The sequence below is a fragment of the Macrobrachium rosenbergii genome, chromosome 2, assembly GCF_040412425.1.
Source record: "Macrobrachium rosenbergii isolate ZJJX-2024 chromosome 2, ASM4041242v1, whole genome shotgun sequence".
NCBI lineage: Eukaryota > Metazoa > Arthropoda > Malacostraca > Decapoda > Palaemonidae > Macrobrachium > Macrobrachium rosenbergii.
In genome coordinates this window covers 72956848-72979851 of record NC_089742.1, presented here as the reverse complement: position 1 = coordinate 72979851, position 23004 = coordinate 72956848, and the positions used below count along the sequence as shown (strand labels likewise).

At 40.6% G+C, this 23004-nt stretch overlaps 1 protein-coding gene across 1 annotated transcript in view; it reads left to right on the top strand.

Annotated features, from left to right (window-relative positions):
- The window catches only part of kel (kelch protein), a 91987-nt gene extending 69638 nt beyond the window's left edge, over nucleotides 1-22349 (top strand). Inside the window, exon 12 of the mRNA XM_067120875.1 lies at nucleotides 21611-22349. Within this exon, the coding sequence (XP_066976976.1) occupies nucleotides 21611-21786 (176 nt within the window). The 3' untranslated portion in view covers nucleotides 21787-22349. The remainder of the gene's footprint in view (nucleotides 1-21610) is intronic.
- The last annotated feature ends 655 nt before the right edge of the window (nucleotides 22350-23004 follow it).

The window sequence follows — 23004 nt, the reverse complement described above, 5'->3', positions numbered from 1 at the left end:
GAACACGGCACACCAAATTAGGGTAGGTAATAGATAGGTGATCTGCCACCTTACTTCTTAGTGGACCCACCTAATCCTATTCTTCATTGTTACCTACATTAATTTACACTTCTCAACTTTCCCTTGTGCTTTTCAGAGAGGTTCTAATGGCATTTTGTTTGAAACCAGCTGAGTGGTGGGATGTACTGCGAGGTCCCTACTCACTGCAGGGCCAAAAGTTGGGGGATATGCGATGTTGGGGATGTGGCAGGTTGCTGATTCTCTTCTCTTCCAGTGCACAGGTCACATTCGTTTGGGACAGAACTCAAGAGGACAAAATATGCCGGGTTGTCAAAGTCCTTAGCTTGGTTCCAAGGCTCTGCATGTGTAAATGACCATAGTTTGGGCATTTCTGGTCCTGTGTTACATTTGAAAATGAAAGAGTGAGAGTAGACCCTTCCACCTAAACCCTATGCTGTGTTTTAATTGCTTGAATTTTGGCCACTCATCAAGAGTGTAAAGATACTGAAGTTTATAATTGCTCAGCCCCTGAAAATGGTTTATGCTCTACTGCTCCAAACTGTCACTTAAATCACAACTCAAACAGTAAAAACAGTAAAAAATGTGAAAAATGTAAATTTGAGCAGTCAGCCATAATAAAGTAAATACTGAGCATATTAGTCTAGTTCGTGTGTGAATGACAAATTGGACAAACTCAGAGCTATGCTAGAGCTCTAAATCTCTTACCCCTTAATGCCATGAAGGACCCAATCTATAGTAGCATCCTCCCTTGTAGCAGGTGCTCCATTCCCTGAGATAGAGGCCCAGCCCTCTCGGCCAGGTGCTCTGTTTGTCAAGTCAAGAGCACACTCCTCAAAACTTCAAGAACAGAACCCTATCATCTTCCCCTTCCCCGTCTCCCTACAACTAAAATAAAAATTGTGGTGCTTCTGAACCCACAGGAATTGTGCTGGTGCTTCAGTAAGACCAAAGAAGTCCATTGCCTTGAGTATTAAAAGTTTAATAGAGATCCATCCTGATCTGGAAATAAACAGCAAAAATTGAAATGATAAACACAGTGGTACTAACAGAAAGCCACAGATCCATAGGCTGTAGATAAATTCAGTATCCCAAAGTAACATATCTAACAAGGAAGAGGACTCAAAAAACATGAACAAAAATAATGTCAGTCATACAATGGAACTGTTTTGATATTGTTTCAAGTGCTGCGCAAATAAAAACTAATCGGGGATTCAGAGGCCAAGATAATATGTCTCCAACAAACAAGAATGAGAGACAAAGCACTTAATCCTGGTTTAAATTATAATAAATACAGATCTCCCCCACAACCAGGAGAAAGGATTAGTGGAGGCACATGTTTTATTATTCATAGATCTGTAAAATGCAGCATCAACCAACCTGACACAATTCTTCAGGCTTGTGCTCTGCAGATTCATATTGATAAGAAGGTCACTTTTTGTTCTGTGTCTATGCATATGTGCATCTGAGATTGGAAGATCACCCCTGTGATATGTCTGGCAACAACAGGCAATTAGATGTCTCTGATCATCAGTGTTTAATTGACCAGCTACTATCTCCATTCATAATAATGGGTAATTTTAATGAACAACATACCATTTGGGGAGGTAATGTATGTGATAAATTGGGTAACATTATTGAGCAGTTCCTTAGTAGCAATGATATAGTTTTATTGGACAATGGATCACCAACAAGGTATGATGTATACTATAATTCCTCTTCTGCCATAGACGGGACTATATGCTCAGCTCTTGCACTAGAATACCAGTAGTCATATGTGGCAGCGACCATTGGTCCATACACTTGCAATATAGTCATAATACTCCATCCCCATGCCTCCCAAATTGGAAAGTAGATTAAGCAGACTGGAGTTCATATGAGATATTAACACATTGAAAACAATTCCAAGGACTTCCCTTCTCCTATTCAAGCATACCAGCACTACACTGAAGTATGTAGCACTAGATAGTTCAAAGAAATGTATATCTAGAAGTGCAGGTTTGCCACAGCGTCCAGCTGTTTCATAGTGGAACCAGAAGTGTGCAGTAGCTAGGAAAGTCACCAGAACATGCTTCCATAGATATTTAAGACCACCCTTTGATGGGAAACAAAATAGCATATGCCAGAGCTTGTGCAAGGCAGAAAGGACAGTAAAAAGGGTAAGAGGCAGATATTTAAGACCACCCTTTGAGGGAAACAAAATAGCATATGCCAGAACTTGTGCAAAGCAGAAAGGACAGTAAAAAAGGGTAAGAGACTACCATGTGTAAAGTATATTTCAGAGTTCTAAGCAAAACCTCAGTCTAGCCAAATCTGGAATAAGATCAGGAAATTGCAAGGCAAATTTATTCCAGACCCACTGCCCATACTAAAGGTGGAGAATGGATAGATATTGATCCTAAAGAAGTGGCAGAGATGTTTGGCAAGCTTATACCAAAGTGCCTAGCGAAATACAATACCCTTCTGGAACAACACATCAGTAGTTCCACCGCAATCCAATAATTCCAGAGGCTTTTAATGTACGTTTCACTATGGATGAGACGCTGAATGCTTTAGCCAGCTCTTCATCAACATCCCCTGGGGAGGATGTTATTAGATATGAAATGTTCAGTCATCTTTCAGAGGCCAGTAGGGTCTTCCTCATGGATATTTGCAATGAACTTGGGAAATTCAGTACTTCTCTGAAGTCCTGGAAGACGTCAGTTGTAGTCCCTAGTCTCAAGCCTGGCAAGAACCCAGAATTTACTCAAGAGTTACAAGCTTGTAGCTCTTACAAGTTGTGTATGTAAGCTGTGTGAAAGTATGGTAAATAAGAGAATGTTCTGGTATTTGGAAATAAAAAAAAAATCTTATCTAACAAGCAATTATGATTTAGAAAGAATAGAAGCACTTTAGACCCACTGATAACATTATCTAGGGAGAACCAAACTGCTTTTGCCATCCAAAACCAAGGCACTGGAATCTTGTTTGATATAGAGAAAGCTTACAAAACCACTTGGAGAAAGGGTATTCTGAAGCAGTTGGCTTCGTAGGGCATTGCAGGCAATATGTATTATTTCATAAAGGAATTTTTTTTATCAGATCACTATGTAAAAGTTAGCATAAGATCAGCATTTTCCTCTGTATTTACAAGAAGGTGTCCCACATGGTAGTGTGCTAAATGTTATCTTATTTACAATAGCAGTCAGCAGTTTACTGGACCACCTACCAACTGGGGCTCAAGGATAGTTAATTTTAGGTGACTTTTCTATCTGTTGCTGCAGAATCCTGCAGGGAGGTTCAGACTGCAATAAATGCAGCTTCAAAGTGGACAGATGCTGAGGGATTAAAGTTTTTGCCTCGAAAAACAAGAGCCATCAGATTTACACTAGGAAAAGAGAGGAGATACCAATCCTCCTCTTAAAGTACGATATCATGCCATGTGAAGATGAAGTAAAATTTCTGTAGGTGATATTTGATATGAAACTTACCTTTGGTCTTCATATAAATGACCTTGCCAGCAGGGTTAAGCAGTCACAGACTATATTGAAGGTGGTATCACATTTTGCCTAGGGGTGCAGATCGAAAAACTCTGTTTAGGCTTTACATATCTTTATATTTAAGTAAGTTGGATTATACCGGTCAAATTTATGGCTTTGCCTCTAAAACTAACTTGAAAAAATATGTATTATTATTATTATTATTCAGGAGATGAAACCTATTCATATGGAACAAGCCCGCAGGGGCCATTGGCTTGAAATTCAAGCTTCCCAAGAATATGGTGTTCATTAGGAAGGAGTAAGAGGAGGTAAAGGGAAATACATAAAGAAGAGATCCCACTTATTAAAAAAGAAAAAATAAATTATTAAATACATAAAAATGTATTAAAATGCAAGGAGAATAGTAGTAGGGTAGTAACTTAACTGGAAACTGTGGATATATACAGGGGCCTACAACTTACTCCTGTTTCAGTCCACTAAGAAGAATTAACCTTAAAGTATATATCCAAATCCTTAACTTAACAGCAATCCAAAATATAAGTATGCAAAAACCCCAATAGACAGGCAGCAAATAGACCTCTAGTAATCAGACCTCTGGAGGTAAGATTTAAAAATGAAAGTAGAGATTGGCATATTGACAATACCTATAGCATCCTAAGTCTCCACCTTGGTGCAGATCACCTGCTGAATTATGCCAAGTCATGGGAGGGAAGATGCATAGTTCCAGTGAAGCAATAAGGAGTGAATTTCTACAACATTCCTTCCAACACTGAGGGCAAAGCATATTCACTATCTACTGATAGCACTAAGTCAGAAGATAGAGTTGGCTGTTAATAGTACTGTAGTAGGAAGTCTTGTGATTGAGACATTACCCTCTTCATTATTATTATTATTATATATTTACCCTATTATTATTATTATTATTATTATTATTATTATATATATATACTGTATATACATATTTTTTTTATCACAGTCATCCCATTTGATTGGGTGGTTTTTATAGTGTGGGGTTCCAGGTTGCATCCTGCCTCAGGAGTCCATCACTTTTCTCACTATGTGCGCTGTTTCTAATAGCATACTTTTCTGCATGAGTCCTGGAGCTACCTTGACATTTAGTTTTTCCAGATTCCTTTTCAGGGATCTTGGGATCATACCTAGCATTCCTATGATCATGGGTACAATTTCCACTGGCATATTCCATATCCTTCTTATTTCAATTTTCAGGTCTTGACACTTATCATTTTTCTCTCTCTCTTTCTCATCTACTCTGGTGTCCCATGGTATTGCGACATCAATGAGCGATACTTTCTTCTTGATTTTGTCAATCAACGTCACGTCTAGTCTGTTGGCACGTTTCACCCTATCTGTTCTGATACCATAGTCCCAGAGGATCTTTGCCTGATCGTTTTCTATGACTCCCTCAGGTTGGTGTTTGTACCACTTATTACTGCAAGCTAGCTGGTGTTTCTTGCACAGGCTCCAGTGGAGGGCTTTTGCTACTGAATCATGCCTCTTTTTGTACTGGTTCTGTGCAAGCACCAGACATTCGCTTGCTGTGTGGTATAGGGTCTCATCTTTCATATTGCACTTCCTGCATATGGGTGAGATGTTATTTCCAGCTATTGTTCTTTGGACGTATCTGGTTCTTAGGGCCTGATCTTGTGCCGCTGTTAACAGCCCTTCTGTTTCCTTCTTGAGTTCTCCCCTCTGTAGCCATTGCCATGTTTCATCACTGGCCAGTTCTTTTGTCTGTCTCATGTACTGTCCGTGCATTGGTTTGTTGTGCCATTCCTCTGTTCTGTTTTTCATTCTCCTGTGTCTGTATATTTCTGGATCATCTACTTTTATCAGTCCTTCTTTCCATGCACTCCTTAGCCACTCGTCTTCACTGGTTTTCAGATATTGCCCCAGTGCTCTGCTCTCGATGTTGACGCAGTCCTCTATGCTTAGTAGCCCTGTACCCCCTACCTTTTGTGTTATGTATAGTCTGTCTGTATTTGCTCTTGGGTGTAGTGTTTTGTGTATTGTCATGTGTCTTCTAGTTTTCTGGTCTATGCTGCAGAGTTCAGCCTTCATCCACTCCACTATTCCTACGCTGTATCTGATTACTGGTACTGCCCATGTGTTTATTGCTTTTGTCATGTTTCTGGCGTTGAGTTTTGACTTGAGTATCGCCTAAAGTCTCTGCATATATTTTTTCCTGATCGTGTCCTTCATCTCTTGGTGTTTTACATCCTCTTCTTCCATTATTCCCAGGTATTTGTATCTTGTCTCATCTATGTGTTTGATGCTATTCCCGTCTGGTAGCTTTATCCCTTCAGTCCTTGTTACTTTGCCTTTTTGCATGTTGACCAAGGCACATTTTTCTATTCCAAACTCCATCCTGATGTCCCCAGGCACAATCCTTACAGTCTGGATTAGGGTATCTATTTCCTTGATGCACTTACCATACAGCTTGATGTCATCCATGAACATCAGATTGTTAATGCTGTTGCCTCCTTTCTTGAGTAGGTCCCCAGCATCCATTTTCTGCAGTATTTTTGTCATGGGAATCATGGCTACTACAAAGAGTAGTGGGGACAGTGAGTTGCCTTGAAAGATCCCTCTCCTGATGTTAACCTCTGCTATTCTTATCCCAGAGCTTGTAAGTACTGTATTCCAATTGCACATTGTATTTTTAAGGAAGCTGATGGTGTTTTCCTCTGCCCCATATATTTTCAGGCATTCTGTTAGCCACGTGTGCAGTATCATGTTGAAGGCTTTCTTGTGGTCAATCCGTGCCATCCTTAGGTTGGTTCGCCTTCTCTTACTATTCTTCATTACCATTTTGTCTATTAGGAACTGGTCTTTTATGCCCCTACACTTCCTTCTGCAGCCTTTCTGTTGATGGGGGATGGTGTTTGTGTCTTTTAGGTAGTTGTGTAGCCTTTCACTGATGATACCTGTTAGCAACTTCCACATTATTGGTAGGCAGGTGATAGGCCTGTAGTTACTTGCTATATTTCCCTTGTTCTTGTCTTTCTGTACTAATGTTCTCCCTGTGGTCATCCACATTTGGGCACATGGTGGTTTGTGATACAATGCTGGAGTTGTTTTACTATTCGTGAGTGTAGGGCCTTGAAGTTTTATATATGCTTACTTACCAAGTATTACATAGCTGTTAGTTTCTCATTTACCGCAGCTAGAATTTTGAAATTTGCAGTAGCACTACTTTTGTTTTGGATAGGTGAGTGACCCCGCCCACTTTCGGGGTAAGAGAGGAACCAGCTTAGCAAACGAGCTCAATATGTTTTTACCAGCGGATGGCTATGGTTACAGTGATTGGCAGCAGCTGTTTTTTGAAATTTCTCTTTGTTGATCTTGGATCATTGGTGAAGTATTTGCTTTATGGTAGCCTTTTCGGCACAATTAGTTTGTGTCAGGTTTTCTTTGAAGACTAATATTGCTGAATTTGACAATTATTTGGATTTTCTTTGACTCGATTTGTCAGCATGTCTGACTCGGGCTCTCACAGTGTTAAGTATTGCACTAAAGGCTGCAATACAAGACTGATTAAAGCATGTTATGACCCCTCATACTCTGTACTTCTTGCAGGGGTCAGATTTGTTCCCCTGAATTGACCTGTTATGAGTGTGTCTCTTGGGATCCGAAAATGTGGAAGACCTTGAATAGTCATTTGACGAAATTAGACAGGGTTAAAAAGAGAAAAGCAGTGGCTAGAGCTAATAGTAAGAAGATTTTAGCTAGTCAGGTGTCGGCAAAATCTTTGTCTGATAATTCTGATTCTTTATCTTTTGTTCCACCTGATTCCATGTCCAATCTGTACCGATTACTCCCCACCCTGGCTCCCTTATTCCCGATCCTGACCTCATTGCCAGCCTTGAGTTGAGGATTAATCTTAAGTTTGGATTACTCGTCGACACGATGGAAAAAATTGGTGCATATGTTAAAGTCCTAATGGACAAAGTGAATGTGAAAGGTGATAGTGAAGTGTTAGTGGAGGAGGTGGCTGTCTGTTCCACCAATTCTCCTAGGCCAAGGTCCCTGGCAAACTCCCCTAAACTTGGGAGGAGCCAAACTGGCAGCCCAAAGGAGGTCGGTGGGGTCTGCCCACAGGCAGTCTCCCCCTCAGTTGTACCTGTTGCTGATTCCCAGGTTACAACACTGCCGCTGGAAAGGTGTCTCTGTGGAAATGGATGGTCTGTCCTCTAGTATTTCCAGCAGTGATTCCAGTCCTAGGCGCAGATGGCCAGGCGAATCTCGTCCTCTGAAAAGACGCGCCATGGGTGCTTCTCAGCCTTCTGCTGTTCGGATTAAGAAGGCTAAAGAGGCTTCTCCAGAACGTCTTCCTTCCTGTAACTTTTGATACAGTCCAGAACATTTCTCCCAGGATCAACCAGCGTTAGTGGGACAAGTTCTACCTTCTAAGCACGCATCTTGTGCTTCGGAGGACTTGCCGAGACAGGTTGTGATGTCGGAACGCTCTCCAGTGCCCATACGCCCAACTCCTGTGCTTGTAGCACTTGTACAAGCTGCTGTTCCTGAATCTTCGTTGGTGGAGAAGTCGTCTGTGGCACCAAAGCGCCCAGTGGCGCCAGATCTTCCTTCTCCTGTGGTTCATGGTGCTGCTTCTGTTGTGGCTCCCTCTGAGTGCCATTCATCAGTTGTGCACTCATTGGCCCCCGAAGCTTCCATCAACGCCCAAGCGCCCCTTGGTGCCCATTTCCCTCTTGCAGCAAAACGCTCCTTTGACGCCCAAGGTTAATGCCGCTTCCAAGCGTCCAATTTCATCCGTTTCTTCAGCAGAGCCTGTATCTTCTTTGGTTCTACCTGCTCCGGCTACGATAGTTGCGCCTTCTGTTTTGGATCCTTCTGTTCAGTCGATCCAACGCAAATTGGACAATATCCTGGGCTTATTTCAGAAAGCCCCATCAGTCCCCTAGGCTGTTGCAGATCTGTCACCAATCTCCTCAGAGGAAGAGGAAGTAGCGGACCCTGTTTCCCCTCCATCGACATACGCCTCCTTACTCAATTATCTGCTGGTGACTTTTCCTGATCACTTATCTCTTGCATCTCCGGCTTCAACATACATTATGGATAACCCAAAGCCTTCTTCAAGACTGCCTAAAATGGTACTGTCCTCTTCAGCTAAGAAGGCTCTCCCTGAAGTGGAGAACTGGCTCCCGAGCAAGAGGGAACATGGAAGAACCTCCTTTTCTTGCCCTCCATCTAGGCTGTCACAGAGAAGATATCTTTCGTATGCGACCAGAGAGGCTCCTTCCATGAGAGCACCTGCCTCCTCCCAGGGAAACTTCTCCGGTTTAGTTGACTCCTCCAGGCGGTCGGCATTCAATACAGCCAAGATTATGTTCTCGTCCTCGAAATTGGACCATCTGATCAGTCATTTGTTCAAAGTCTTGGAAGTGCTCAGCTTTCTCGACTGGGCAGTAGGAGCTCCTGCTCGTAAAGTGAAGGAGTGCCCTCATATCCCTGAAGACTTCTTGGATTTTTTGGGAGTCATCTCTTCCCTAGATAAGGATATTAGAGACGGCTCTTTTGAGTTATCCTCCCTTTTTGCAATGGATATCCTCAAGAAAAGGAAGCTTTGGTGTTCATACACCACGAAGGGAGCTTCTCCCTCCCAGAAGTCTGCACTCCTTTTCTCGCCTCTGGACAAGAAGCACCATTTCCCCCAATCGACTGTGCCACAGATTGCAACTGATCTTCAACAGAAATCTGCGCAGGATCTCCTCACACAATCAAGACGGTCTAGAGAATCTCTGGCTTTCCCCCCCAGGACAATTTCTCCTATCCAGCCCCAGCCCTCTTGGGGTAGAGGCAGACAAAGAGGCTTCCCCAGACCTCGTGGAAACGCTCTTTTCACCCCCAGAGCTATCAAGAGGTCCTTCTACAAACTACCGCACATAAGTGAGGATCTAGTACTCCGCACACCTGGGGGGCAAGGCGCCTACTTTTCTGGGAGCGTTGGAAAGCAAGAGGAGCGGAGGGTGGGATTGTCCAAGTTCTAAGAGAAGGCTACTCAATCCTGTTTCTGGAAAAACCCCCCTTGAGCAACAAGCTTGTTTTATTGACGACCTACTCGGCAAACTCTGGGAAGTTTTCAGCCCTCTCCCAAGAAGTGACAGCTCTCCTCGTAAAAGAGCAGTTGAACTAGTCGAGGACACCTCATCTCTGGGGTTCTACAATTGACTGTTTGTAGTCCTTAAAGCATCGGGGGCCTGGAGGCCAACTCTGGATGTAAGCATTCCGAACTTGTATGTACAGAAAACCAAATTCAAGATGGAAACGTCCCAGTCCGTCCTTGCATCCATTCGTTTGGAGGATTGGATGATCTCGATAGACATGAAAGACACCTACTTCCATGTCCCAATCCATCGGGATTTGAGGAAGCTTTTAAGGGTTGTGTTCCAGCAAAAAGTGTACCAGTTCAGAGCCCTTTGCTTCGGTTTGTCGACAGCCCCGCAGGTATTCACAAGCATTCTTGCCCCAATGGCAAAATGGCTACATCTGATGGGAGTCAATGTTTCGTATCTTGATGATTGGCTTATTCACTCCCAGTCGAAGGATTTGGGCCTCTTGTTGAATTTCCAAAAGTCTCAACTGACTCCTTCTCAGGAGATAACTTATTTGGGGATGAGGATTAACTCAGAGTTTTTGGGTTTTTCCCTCCCCCCAAAGGATAAACTCCTGCCTTCAGAAGATAAACAAGTTTCTCGCCCTTCAGTTCTGTTCTGTGAACAGTTGGATGAGCCTGTTGGGGACTCTCGTCCATGGAGCAGGTCATGTCCCTAGGAAGGCTTCACATGAGAAACCTACAGTTCTTCCTGAAAGTCAACTGGAACAGGAAGAAACACCCGGGTTCTTTCGTTTTTCTGATAACGAAGGAAATAAAAGATCTGGCCTGGTGGAATTCAAGAGACAAGCTCTCTCGAGGGAAGTCACTTCTCCCTCTGAACCTGACCTAGTGTTTTATTCAGACGTGTCAGACCTAGGTTGGGGAGCCCTCCTGGGAGACAAAGAAGTTTCAGGCCTGTGGACTTCGGAACAGATGAAGTGGCACATCAGCATGAAGGAATTGACAGCAATTCACTGGGGATTGCAAGTGTTTGCATCAGAGGTGTCTGGGAAGACAGTGTCTGTCCATTCAGACAACACCACAGCTCTATCTTATATAAGAAAACAAGGGGGAACTCATTCTTTCTCCCTTTGCCAAACAGCAAGAGCCCTTCTCATTTGGGCGGATCAGAATCGAACCCAGATCCTGACCAGATTCATTCAAGGGAAATGCAGCGTTTTAGCAGATGAAATCAGCCGTTAAAGACAAGTTCTCCCCACGGAGTGGACTCTAGACCCTTTAGTTTGCATAGAGTTATGGAAACTGTGGAGAAGACCGATTCTAGATCTGTTTTCAACAGCAAAAAATCATCGTCTCCACCTGTATTGTTCACCAGTGCCAGATCCACAAGCTTGGGCAACAGACGCGATGCTTCTGGATTGGTCGAACATGGACCTTTACACCTTTCCCCCATTCAAGATGGTGAGAGAAGTGTTAAACAAGCTCCAAAGTCATTGGAACATAAAGATGACATTAGTAGCCCCATTCTGGCCAGCCCGAGAATGGTTCCCAGATTTGCTGGAGCTTCTAGTGGATTTTCCAAGACTATTACCTCAAAAACCCAGTCTACTCAGACAGCCACATTTCAGAAGGTTCTATCAAGGACTGTCCACTCTGGCTCTGACCTCATTCAGACTGTCTTCAGATTGGTGCGAGTGAAAGGATTTTCAAATGCAGTTGTGGACGCTATTGCTCAGTGTAGATGACTTTCCTCGAACAAAGTTTACCAAGCCAAGTGGACAGTCTTCTGTGACTGGTGCAGGAGAAACAACATCTTGTCTTCTAAAACATCTATAGCAGAAATCGGTGATTTTCTTCTATATTTGAAGTCTGCCAGGAACCTTTCCACCTCAACCATTAAAGGATACAAAGTAATGTTGCACTCTGTTTTTAGACATAGAGGTTTAGATCTCTCCTCTAATAAGGACCTTTCTGATCTTATCAAGTTGTTTGATATGACCAAGCAAAAAGATGATAGGCTAGTTGCCTGGAATTTAGACGTGGTACTGAAGTGGCTATTGCAACCATGCTTTGAACCTTTGCAATGTCTCTCCTTAGGGACCTTACTAGGAAAACACTGTTCCTAGTAGCGTTAGTGACGGCCAAGAGAGTCAGTGAGCGTCACGCTTTGGATAAAAAGGTTGGTTTCTCTCAAGGTAATGCAATCTGCTCATTTACCTTAGGATTTTTAGCCAAGAATGAGTCCCCTGCGAACCCTTGGCCTTGCTCATTCGTTGTTAAAAATTTGATAGAGATCTTAGGTCCTGACGAAGTAGGAAGAAACCTTTTGCCCTGTAAGGGCATTAAGATACTATTTACTGAGAATGGAAAAGATCCGCAGGCCATCGAGCAACCTTTGGTGCTCAGTTAAGGATCCTTCTCGCCCTCTTTCGAAAAATGCCTTGTTGTTTTTCATCAAGGACTTAATTCTAGAAGGGCACTCACAAATTGACGAAGATAGGTTGCCCATAGTGAAAGTCGAAGCGCATGAAGTAAGGGCAGTTGCCATGTCCCTGGCTTTTAGGCATAATTTGTGTATTGCCTCTGTCATTCAAACAACGTTTTGGAAATGTAAATTGGTTTTTGCAACTCATTATTTGCGTGACATTGAAACTGTCTATGAAAATTGCAGTATCTGGGGGCCTATTTCAATTGCTGGTATGGTGTTGGGAGGAGTGTAAGAAGCTTGCTTCATCCTTCCTATTTTTTCGTCTTGATTCATGGTATCAAGTCGTAGGGGAGGGGAGCCTCGGGGTACTTGGTATTGGGAGTGTTCACCAGTTTTTATCCACAATGGTTGGGTAATGGTATGCTGTAATTTTGGCTGTAGGCGATTGTGTGTTGTTTTATTTAATCCCTGGTTGTGTTTTTTCTGGTACTGTGCCCAGGGCAGGGGCGAACTGATTATTCTTTGTATGCAATCGGACACTCCTTTGCAACAAAGAAATCGCACTGTAGCAGGCGACTCCTGGCTATACCACCATGCCGCTATACATTGAGATGAGTGCCATCCAGAGGCAGCACTTTCCTGTAGCAGCTCTCTCAACAGGTTAAGGACCAGCAAGCATTTTGACTAATGCTAGCAACATTCTATTTCTTTACATTACTAATTTTAATGTATTAGGATAGGTAACCCATGCGTCCCACCTCCTATAATGTGGGATTCAGCTATGTAATTATTTGGTAAGTAGCATATATAAAAATGACACTTTTATGATAAAATAAGGTTTTATATATACTTACCAAGTAATTACATGATCAATGCCCTCCCTCCTCCCCTCGCATGGCTGGAAGGCATAAACATATTGAGATCGTTTGCTAAGCTGGTTCCTCTCTTACCCCGAAAGTGGGCGGGGTCACTTGCCTAGCCAAAACAAAAGTAGAGCTACTGCAAATTTCAAAATTTTAGCTGCCAGTAAATAGAAACTAATAGCTATGTAATTACTTGGTAAGTATATATAAAACCTTATTTTATTTTAGAAATGTCATACTTTGAGCCAGTATCCTTGGACTTCATTGGGACCTAGGGCTTTCAAGTCGGGCATTTTCTTTAGTTGATGTCTGACTGTGTCTTTCGTGATCTCTGTGAATCTTTGTTGTATTCTCCCCATTTCTTCTGCCTTGATTTCCTGGAGCCATGTTGCATGTTTGTTGTGTGATATTGTGTGATACTGGATTGCTCCATATGTTTTCCCAGAGTCTCTTACTTGGTTCGGCTTCAGGAATTTCCTGGTGGTTGTCTTTCCCCTGTAGTTGGCTGTATAGTCTTTTCTGGTTGGTTCCGAAGAGTTCGTTCTGTTGGTATCCTTTATTCCTGTTCATGTACCGTTGGATCTTATGTGCTTTGGCTTTAAGCCTCTGTTTTATATCTTCTATTGTGTTGTTTAGTCCCTTCTCCTCTACTTTGTATTTCTCATTCAGTTCCTCTTTTGTTTTCTTACTTCTTAGCCTCTTTTTTGCCATCTCTTTCAGTTTACTCAAGTCGGATCTCATCGCCATGATTTGTTTTTCCAGGCGCCTTTTCCAAGGGAGTTGTTGTTTTGGTTACTGGTGGGTTAGTTGTGATGATGGTGTTGGTATGTGTATCCCCATGAGTTCTACTACAAGTCTTGCTCCTGCATATGCCAGATTATTTGTTTCTGTGCTACTGGTGGTGCGGATGAGTCTCATTATTTCATGAACTTCACTTTTTTTCCCTTAGTTTCTTTGTGTTGTAGGCTTTCATGGAAGGGATCTTTGTTCTTTCTGTATCTGGTTCCATCCATTGTCTGGTCTTTTCCAATCATTCAGTCCTCTCTATTACATCATCGGTGTTTCCTCATGTGTCGCTGTTTGGTAGCTTATCATTCCTTTCGTTTTCTGTCATCATCTCTTAGTTCGTCTTCTTGTCCTTCATTGCTGGGCATTATTTCTCTTTCCAGTTCCTCCCTTTCTGTTGTGGAAAGCCAGTTCTTTTTCTTTATGTTCCTTACTTGGTCTGCCAGCCTCTCTCTTCTGTTTGAGGGGTGTTATTTCCCTCATTCCAGGTGTTGACCAGTTTTCTTCTGTTTCCTCTTTCTGTCGGGTTGCTTCTGATTAGCATCTCCATATTTCCTTATTTTCTTCTCTTGTCCATTTCTTCTTCTGGTTTGCCCCTGTAGCTCCAGTCTCTGGTTGCTGGTTACTCTCGTTGTGGTGGTCATTTGCTAGATGACAACCTCCCAAGTACCTGACCATCCTCCCCATCGATTGGGTTGTGTACCTGGCTGCCGGACGAAGCTCCTCTGTTGCCAGAGGTTCCATTTACGTCGTTGTTTATTCTTTCATTTCTCTCCATCATTGCTGAGTTTTGCTATTTAACCCATAGCTGGACCCTACCCCATCAGGAATAGGTACTCATTTACAGCTGAGTAGACTGAGAAAATTATGGTAAAGATCCTTTCCCAAGGAACCAACGCCAAGGAGAGCAGTCACTCATCCAACGACTGACCACCCCAATCTTGCTTAACCAGTCCATCGATGAGCTAAACTACTCTGCCACAGCAGCCATATATTATTATTATTATTATTATTATTATTATTATTATTATTATTATTATTATTATTATTATTATTATTCAGAAGATGAACCCAATACATATGGAACAAGCCCACGTTGGCCATTAATTGAAAATCAAGCTTCCAAACAATATGGTGTTCATTAGGAAGAAGTAAGAGGAGGTAAAGGAAATACAAAAAGAGGAGATCTTACTTGTTAAAAAAGAAAAAAGAAATTAATAAATTAATGAATAGATAAGATGTATTAAAATGCAAGGAGAATAGTAATGGGGTAGTAATGTATTGCAACTTCACTTGAACTTTTGAAGTTCCAATCTGGTGGTGGCTGCTCAACAAGGTGTGTAGCTCAACCAGTGCCCCTGGCAGGATGGATTGTATCTTACCTAAGATGATGGTATGAAGTGAGAATCAATGAGGTGACTGGTCTTTTTCCTTTTCTGTTTCCCCTTTCTTCTCTACTGGCGGGCAGTGAGAGGATTGATCCATTATGTGCTGGAACTGGTAAGATACAGGTGAGTAAGTGGCCATTCTTTTTGGGTATATTTTATTCATATACATGAATAATTCTTCTCAGAAACTAGCCCTTCCTCTCTCTAACAAGGGGAGAGAGGAACAATAACAAACAAATTAGTGGCTAATGTAGGTATGTATGTTGTCTTTACAGATATAGTTCTTTAACTTCCTCTTGTACAATGTCTCTCCACATTATGTATTATCCTAGTAGTCTGACTGTTTGATACTATTTATCTAACAGTTCAGAGACTTGTGTCTCCTTCCTTTGCCTTCCCTTAGCCAGGAAGTGTAGCCAGGTGTGCTGAACCACCAGTCGGTTCATGACTTTCTTTCCTCCCACCAAAGGTAAGTCTGTCCTTACGTTAAGACCACAGGTTTGCTAGCTATGAAAAATACAAATTAATTAAAAATTTGTCATTGCTTTACAAGCCATAGCTGTTAATGTAATTTTAGACAAACAGTTGACCATTTGTCCCTCTGCCTTCCTAGCAGATGTGGTTTCTGTGAATATGATATTGCAAATTTGATAATTCATAGTTGCTATCCTGCTTTGTGTGATTTCAATGCTCGTAAACCTCTTTTGGATTGGTGGTGTATGGGATTCAGAGGGGAAAATGTTAGAGAATATTATTAACCTGTTAAGCGTCCCCCCCGGATGAGCTCGCTGCTAACGTACCGTCACGCTTTTTCTTGCAATTAGCGGTCATATCACTGATGATAGTTTTTCAAAGTTAATATTGATTTTTATGCTTATAATTCGTACTGTAGTTAAGAGTAGGAATTTTATTAAATGATAGGATAAAAAACTATTACTACTACTATTATTTTATTTCATAAGACTACAAAATACTGAATGAAAAGTGTTGTACATACATGCACTATTATTCTTTCGTATGCTAATCTCTATATTCTTTCATATGCTAATCTCTAAAGCAGGGGGCTACACACAATCCATCAATGTACTCGTGATTGTGGAGACAAATGTTCTACATTCTCATCTAGAAACTGATTTGCAAATCTGTTTGTTTCTTTCACAAGGTAATCAATGATTTCATCATCAAATTATTTCTCAAAAATTCTAATGGATTCTCTTTATCCTCAACTGAAAATTTCACGGGGATCAGCAACAAAAGTAAATCTCTCTCTCTCCAGTCTCTCTCAATGAGAAGTCATCTTCACTTCCGCTATTGGAAGAAAAGTTTGTTTCTTCAATATCCTCATCATGGAGGATTCAGAACTAGAGCTCTCATCATCAAATATGTCTTCAGTATCAGACACCTCGTCTAGGATTTGATTTATCTCACCTGAAGACATACGCCTCCTCTTTGTGACATTCATTGAGAACGACGTCAAAAACGTGTTGTCTCTGAAAACGCCCAAGCGTACTGAAAAAAAATAGTCATCTAGGCATCAAGCGACCAACTGAAAAGAGTTGCCAGGAGGAAATAAGTCATCAATTACAGCTTACGTGTTCTGAGAGTGTTACCAAATGATGTTCCAACATTTTCCATACAAGTAAACGTATTATTATGGGGCTGACAGCTTGAAAAGCAGAGTTAAAGTCTTGAACGTAATATCCCGTTGAAGGCGCTAAAAAGCAGAGTTAGATCTTGAACGTAGTAAACGTAGTATTACGTGGGTATTACGACGCTTAACAGGTTAACAGTAATTCATTGACTGTATAATAAGGGGTGAATGACCTTGTATAATACCTTTGGTAACAACTTACCTGTTATAGATTTAAGCTTATGTATGGGCAGTCAGTGAGTGTTTGAATGAAAGTGACCACTTCCAGTCCACTTCAAACATGCTAAAAATTTGCTTGTTGAATTTCCTCTAAATGGAAGACTGAGGCAGCAGATTGGATGCGGTCTATTGTACGGATGGCTCAGGCAAAGAAATGGCACTTGTCAACAATCCACTTCATGGGTTCATTCAGTGTAATAAAGTTCCTGTTGAGATGGATGGCAGCCTCTTCTGAATGGATGTTAGTTGCCACACACAAGAACCGTTTACTTCCAATGCGTGTGTCTCCAGACCTGGACAGTCAGGTAATAGTAAGAGAGACTGGAACAAATGAAGGGTAAACTACCTTTTTCACTACACTTTTTCCAAAAATTTTGAGAAAAAGCTAACTTTCAGTGGAACTCTACATAGTGGTCCCAAATTTACCAAAGAGTTTATTGATTTCTACTGCTTCAACAACAGACAAGAAAATCAATTTTAGTGTAGTCTGCTGTTCTGCCCCAGACAGGAGGAAAATTTATTTGTACACAGTCCTCTCTGAGCCATGACTTTTACATGTGGATTTTTAAAATCTAGTCTACTGTTAGTCTGACAGTCCACCTTCCAGAAACTCACCAAATCCTTGTAACCAATGACACTTAGTATCCCCATATTTCTCCAGGCAGTATCTTTCATATTACTTGCAAAAGTCATTTATAACCCTCTCACTTGATATAAGTACAACCTCTTGAATCCAGGAACCTTGGGACCAGGCCACTGCTGGACCACAGAAAATCCTGGAATATAGAATATACCCCTAAAAAATGAACCCCCTATGTAAACATAGTCTTGCAGGCTAATTCCACATACTAATAGCCTAGTTGCCAACTTAGCCTACTACTTGGCTAAGTTCTGACACCACTTTTTGTCATTGTACTACTCACATATTTTCACTTTATTATTTTATAACTTCATATTGTATAATTTTCTTTAAAATAGTGTACTGTATTTAATACGTTTAGCCTACATTCCCGAGTTAGCCTAACCGTAAGTCAACTAGTTAACTTTTCTCAGAATCTGAAGAAGATTACTGTATTGGTGACTTTCATCTCCTCAATTTACTATCTTTATAATTATTGCTATTAGTTTCGGCATCATATATTTGGATTGTAGAGGATATTGAGATGACAAAAATAAAGAATGAATTTCAGGAATCACCCATTGCATTTAACAAAGCACACCACCATCTATGAGGAAAATGAACACTAAACATTATCAAATGGGAGGGGAAGGATAGAAACCTTTTCTAGCATAGATAAAGATTTATGCTTGCTCTTCTTACCTCTAGCATTTTCTGATCCCATGGGTGGCATATCAAATGAGTAAATATACAGCTATATAAATTGAATTATCAAGACTGTATCACATATGTCTTTCAAGCACTCAAGAGTAAGGAATTCTTGCGTTACCAAATGTCTCAATGTTTTGATTAAAGTTTTGACTTGGTAGAGCCTTCTCACATGGACTCTTCAAAAAAATATATCTATTCATTTAAAGTTAATATAAAAAACTTATTTGACTTCACACAGTTTCCTTACTAACAACGAACTAATGGCGGCTGATTCAAAATCGAGCCAAACCACGGGAGTTCCTAGACCACAGAATGCCAGTTTTAAGAGGTTAGACTGTAGTACTTTTCTGTCTTGGATACTTCCCTAAGCACAATGCTCCTGTGTACCTCTTTTGCTCCCTTGTCATTCAGACTTCCTATCTCACCATCCTTTCCCGCACTTACTTCTGATGCGCAGCCTTCCTCACTTGACAGTGTATTTAGTGATTCCCTACTCTCATTCAACATGTATGCTATCTCGGTCCTTTTCTTGCCCTTACATTTCTCTACAATTTTTGTTTCTCTTTCCTATATTTTGTACCTCTATCCTTTCCTACAATCTTCTTATCCTCATCCTCCTGGTCTGGGGTCAGTTCTATCTGTCCTATTCCTGGTGTCCCTTTAATTTCCTCAGTCTTACTAATTCCATATCCTAATCTCACATTATACATCCTTTCTGTCTTCTTCTCTAACTTCTCTTCCATCTTCCTGTCTGACGCCTTCACCTGTTCCCTAACTGATTCCTTTATTTCTTCATATCCTCTTCAGTGTCTCATTCTCTTGCCTTAACTGCTCATTTTCTACTTCTACCCTCCTTAGGGACTCCCTTAGCTGCCCCACCTCGCACTGTAATCCCTCCATTTTCTTTACCTTATTTTACCATACAACACTTTTTAGAATTTTCATGTTTGCCTACACTAGTGTCACTACACCCTTTATCATATAATTTTCCAGCAACCTTTTCCCACTACTTCTCTACTATCCTCCCTGTCAAAACAGCTGAATGCCACTACTCTCCCTCCTCTCAGTACACTGGCCCCATGTTGTGTGCTAAATATGCCTTTGGGGCGGGGGGGCGTGGCAGCAGGGGGAGGCAGACAGTGTTAAGTTAATTGAGAGGTGTGGAGCAAGAGGAATGGTTTATTTCAACACTCTTGGCAAGTAAAATAAACTATTTTTATCGAGAAAATTATGCCTAGTGCACTCTTGTAAGATTACTAAGTCAGTCCTTGATTAAAACACATATTTTTATGATTCACTTTATGTGGTCCATTAACATAAATGGCTCCATATGACATTCTTTAATAAATTATATACTATATCTAATTTTTTTCTATTAATTTCTTGTTCTGTCACCACAGTTTATACTAAATGCACGTTCAAGACATTCAAGCCAAATCTATCATCTGGGTGATCCCTCTCACCACATCAGACTTGCTTTGAGAAAGAGCCCTGTTAACACTATTGGAAGTGATAAAAATGACTCATAAAAATTTATTCAGTATTAGAATTTAGAATATTTATTACATAATTTTTTTTTACATTAACATGAGCCAATATACTGCCACCACAACAGTGTGAGGTACTTGGTACAAAAAACTGGTCAATCCAGCAATACCAGTTCATATGGAAAATGTGGTTGAATTACCTCCACACTGAGAGCTGGTTGAGTTCTACATTATCTGATGTACCTGTTTAAGGGCAAGCACCTAGCTGCAACTATAGTTATAACTTACAAGGCTTCAATAGCAGAGCCCATGCTTTATGGATTTAGCATTGATTCAGATTTAGAAATTTTTAATTCCCTTCTCTGGTCATTTACATTGCAAAGACTGGCACCTGCAAGGCTTCTCACTACTAGTTAGTGAATAAGGTTCTATGATCCCTGTGTGTATCTAAGCTGAGTACTCCTAATGCAACTACAACTCATATGCCATCCCAGCTCTCTTAGACAGAGGCAACATTTCATCACCCACACACCTAACCATCACTGTCTCCTGGCCTTTCAGAAATCCCCTATTCTTCTACAGATTACAGTATAGATACAACATTATGCCTGGTCCAGGCACAACAGGTTTACCTAGATGTTGTGGCAAACATCCTGGATGGTCCTTTTTTCGTACAGCCTATCACAAACAGGCCACTCTATCTACAGGGGCCGAGAATTGTCTAAGCATCCCTAATCAGAAAGGTGGAACCCCACTCCCATCCTGGGTTGCATGATTTCTGGGGGTGAGTGCATCATGGGGTTTCTCTGGAGGCATTTTATTTGAAGAAATCTCCAGGTTTACTATGTGATCATCAGAGGCAGTGTTCCTTGAATGTTGCTGCCAAGACATCAAGCGATTATGATTGCACTATATGTTAATAGGTGGTATGGTAAATCCCAGCCCCATAGGCACCTCCCTCAGTTGAAAGCAAAGGGCCTTCTTGTTGCCGTGGTAGTTCTTAAATGTGGCCAGGGAGGGGGTGCAATAATCCTATATCCTTACCCATCGTAATTAGGTAAGTCACTTTATAACTTCATAAAATAACACATATATAGGTTCTTGTGTTATAAAATAAAACATATATAGGTTCTTGCTTTTGCTCTCCTTCATTGTTAAACCCTATTTGGTATCCTAAATAATAGAAGGTCGGTAATTATTTTGCAAGGCTTTGCCATGGACTGATTTTTCACATGGGTCAAAGGGATTTCTTAATTAGGATCCAGTCCATTTCATCACTGGTCAGTTTCTCTTGTATGCTTCTTAAGAATGAACAGTGGCTATATTATCAAAAATAGATTTTGATAAAGGAAAAACATATTTTTGGTAGCCACTAAGAGTTTTCAAACTTGCCCTCTTTCCAAGTCAAAAAAGGCTTGAGGATTTGTGTTTTTTTTTTTTTTTTATACAAACCTGGCAAGTAGTATGGATCATTGCTTATCTTCATGCTGTTTCCACCTCAGTATAAAAAGGGTAAAGGAAAAGAGCAGGCAAATGCTATAGGCAAGGGAAAGTTTCCTCTTGCCCTGAGCATAAGCCCGTTTATACTGGCTATCACTGTGTTAATTCAGAGGCACTATCGTGACTAAGACCAGGTTTGAGAAAATTATTTGATATTGGTTGGTCTGTCTTATGGAGCCCTGAGCGGACCATAATTAGTAACCCCTTTGAAGGTTCACAGCAGGCTGCCAAAAACAGGGTTTTCCTTTGTCAAAATTTTTTATTCTTTAGATCTTGTATTGTGTTATTATTGGGATTTCTAATTATGCATAGTAACTACAGTAGTTGTTTCATTAACTCCTCCATAATTGTTTCATTTCAGGTGTGATTGCTCTGAATGGACTGTTATATGTAGTGGGTGGAGATGATGGAACATCAAATTTGGCCTCTGTGGAAGTTTATAATCCCAAGACAGATACTTGGACACTCCTACCTGCACAAATGGGTATTGGGAGGTCTTATGCAGGTGTAGCAATTATTGATAAACATGGTTTCTGAGACGAGGCTGAGAGCGCAAGGGAGTAAGTGCATCAATTTTTTGTTGCATTATTCCTGTCAGTGATGTACAACTGCGCTCGTTACATAATTCTTATATCAGTGGGTGATATCTTTTAAAGATAAAAAGTGAGTTGAAGTTCATCTTGAAAATTGCATTCAATGTATTATGAGAAATCATGTGCCAAATTTGTGTTTTTTAAAAACAAAAAATAGAAGTGGGCGACTTACAGTGTGCTACTTAACATTGGATGGTGGTTTGTGACAAAGTTACCTGCTTTGCTGTTTTTTAATTGCATATCATATAATAATGTGTACCTAAAACATAGTGCTACAGCTTTTGGGAGAGGTGGTACACTGTATACTGTATTAGTTTGATGGAGTTCTCCAGTGAAATTTACGTTTTATTTGTGTGGTGATTTATCAAAGACTATGCCTTATCTCAGATTTTTTATGATATGAAGTGGTGCAACATAGAAAACATCAAAAGTTAAAATTTTTTATTTAAATTCTACATGTATTGTTATCTTTGTATTTGTGTAAATAGAAAGTATTCTTAAAGTTAACATTTTGTTTTTCTTCTAATTCATTAAGGTGGTATATAGAAATAGTAACAGCTTTTCAGGGTCCATTGTTGGTCTGTTTCTTTCTATAAATGTTATCCCATCTTTCTCTTTCCCTTGCACAGCTCTCACTTCCTAAAATAGCTGGACACTAAATACTTATATTAAAATGTAAGAATGTACATTATTTGAATATGAAAATATAAATCTTTTACAATTTACTGTACATTATTTGAATATGAAAATATAAATCTTTTACAATTTATTGTATAAATCATTTTATTAAATATTGATGTATTAGTCCAAAAGTGTTGAAATGCTCTGCAAAAGAGGAATGCCAGGTTGTGGCTAGGTGGTTCTTGAAAGCCTGGAAATCTTCCCTGCTTTTAAGTTCATATGATTTTCATAATTATATTTGCTTTTTTGGTGTCACACTTGTATTTTTGCACTTTGCAAAATTTCCAGTCATGGTAAGGTGCAAAAAGGTATTACACCTGCTATTGACGTGCAAATGCTATTACTTTGTAGTAGAAGCAGGCATGGGTATTGTAACATTTTGCCAGACGACCACTGAATAAGTGCACAATAGAGGACAGTTTATTATAAAAAGTATGTACTATTTGCAGGCATTCGAAGTTTGGAAAAGAGCTAGTTGCAA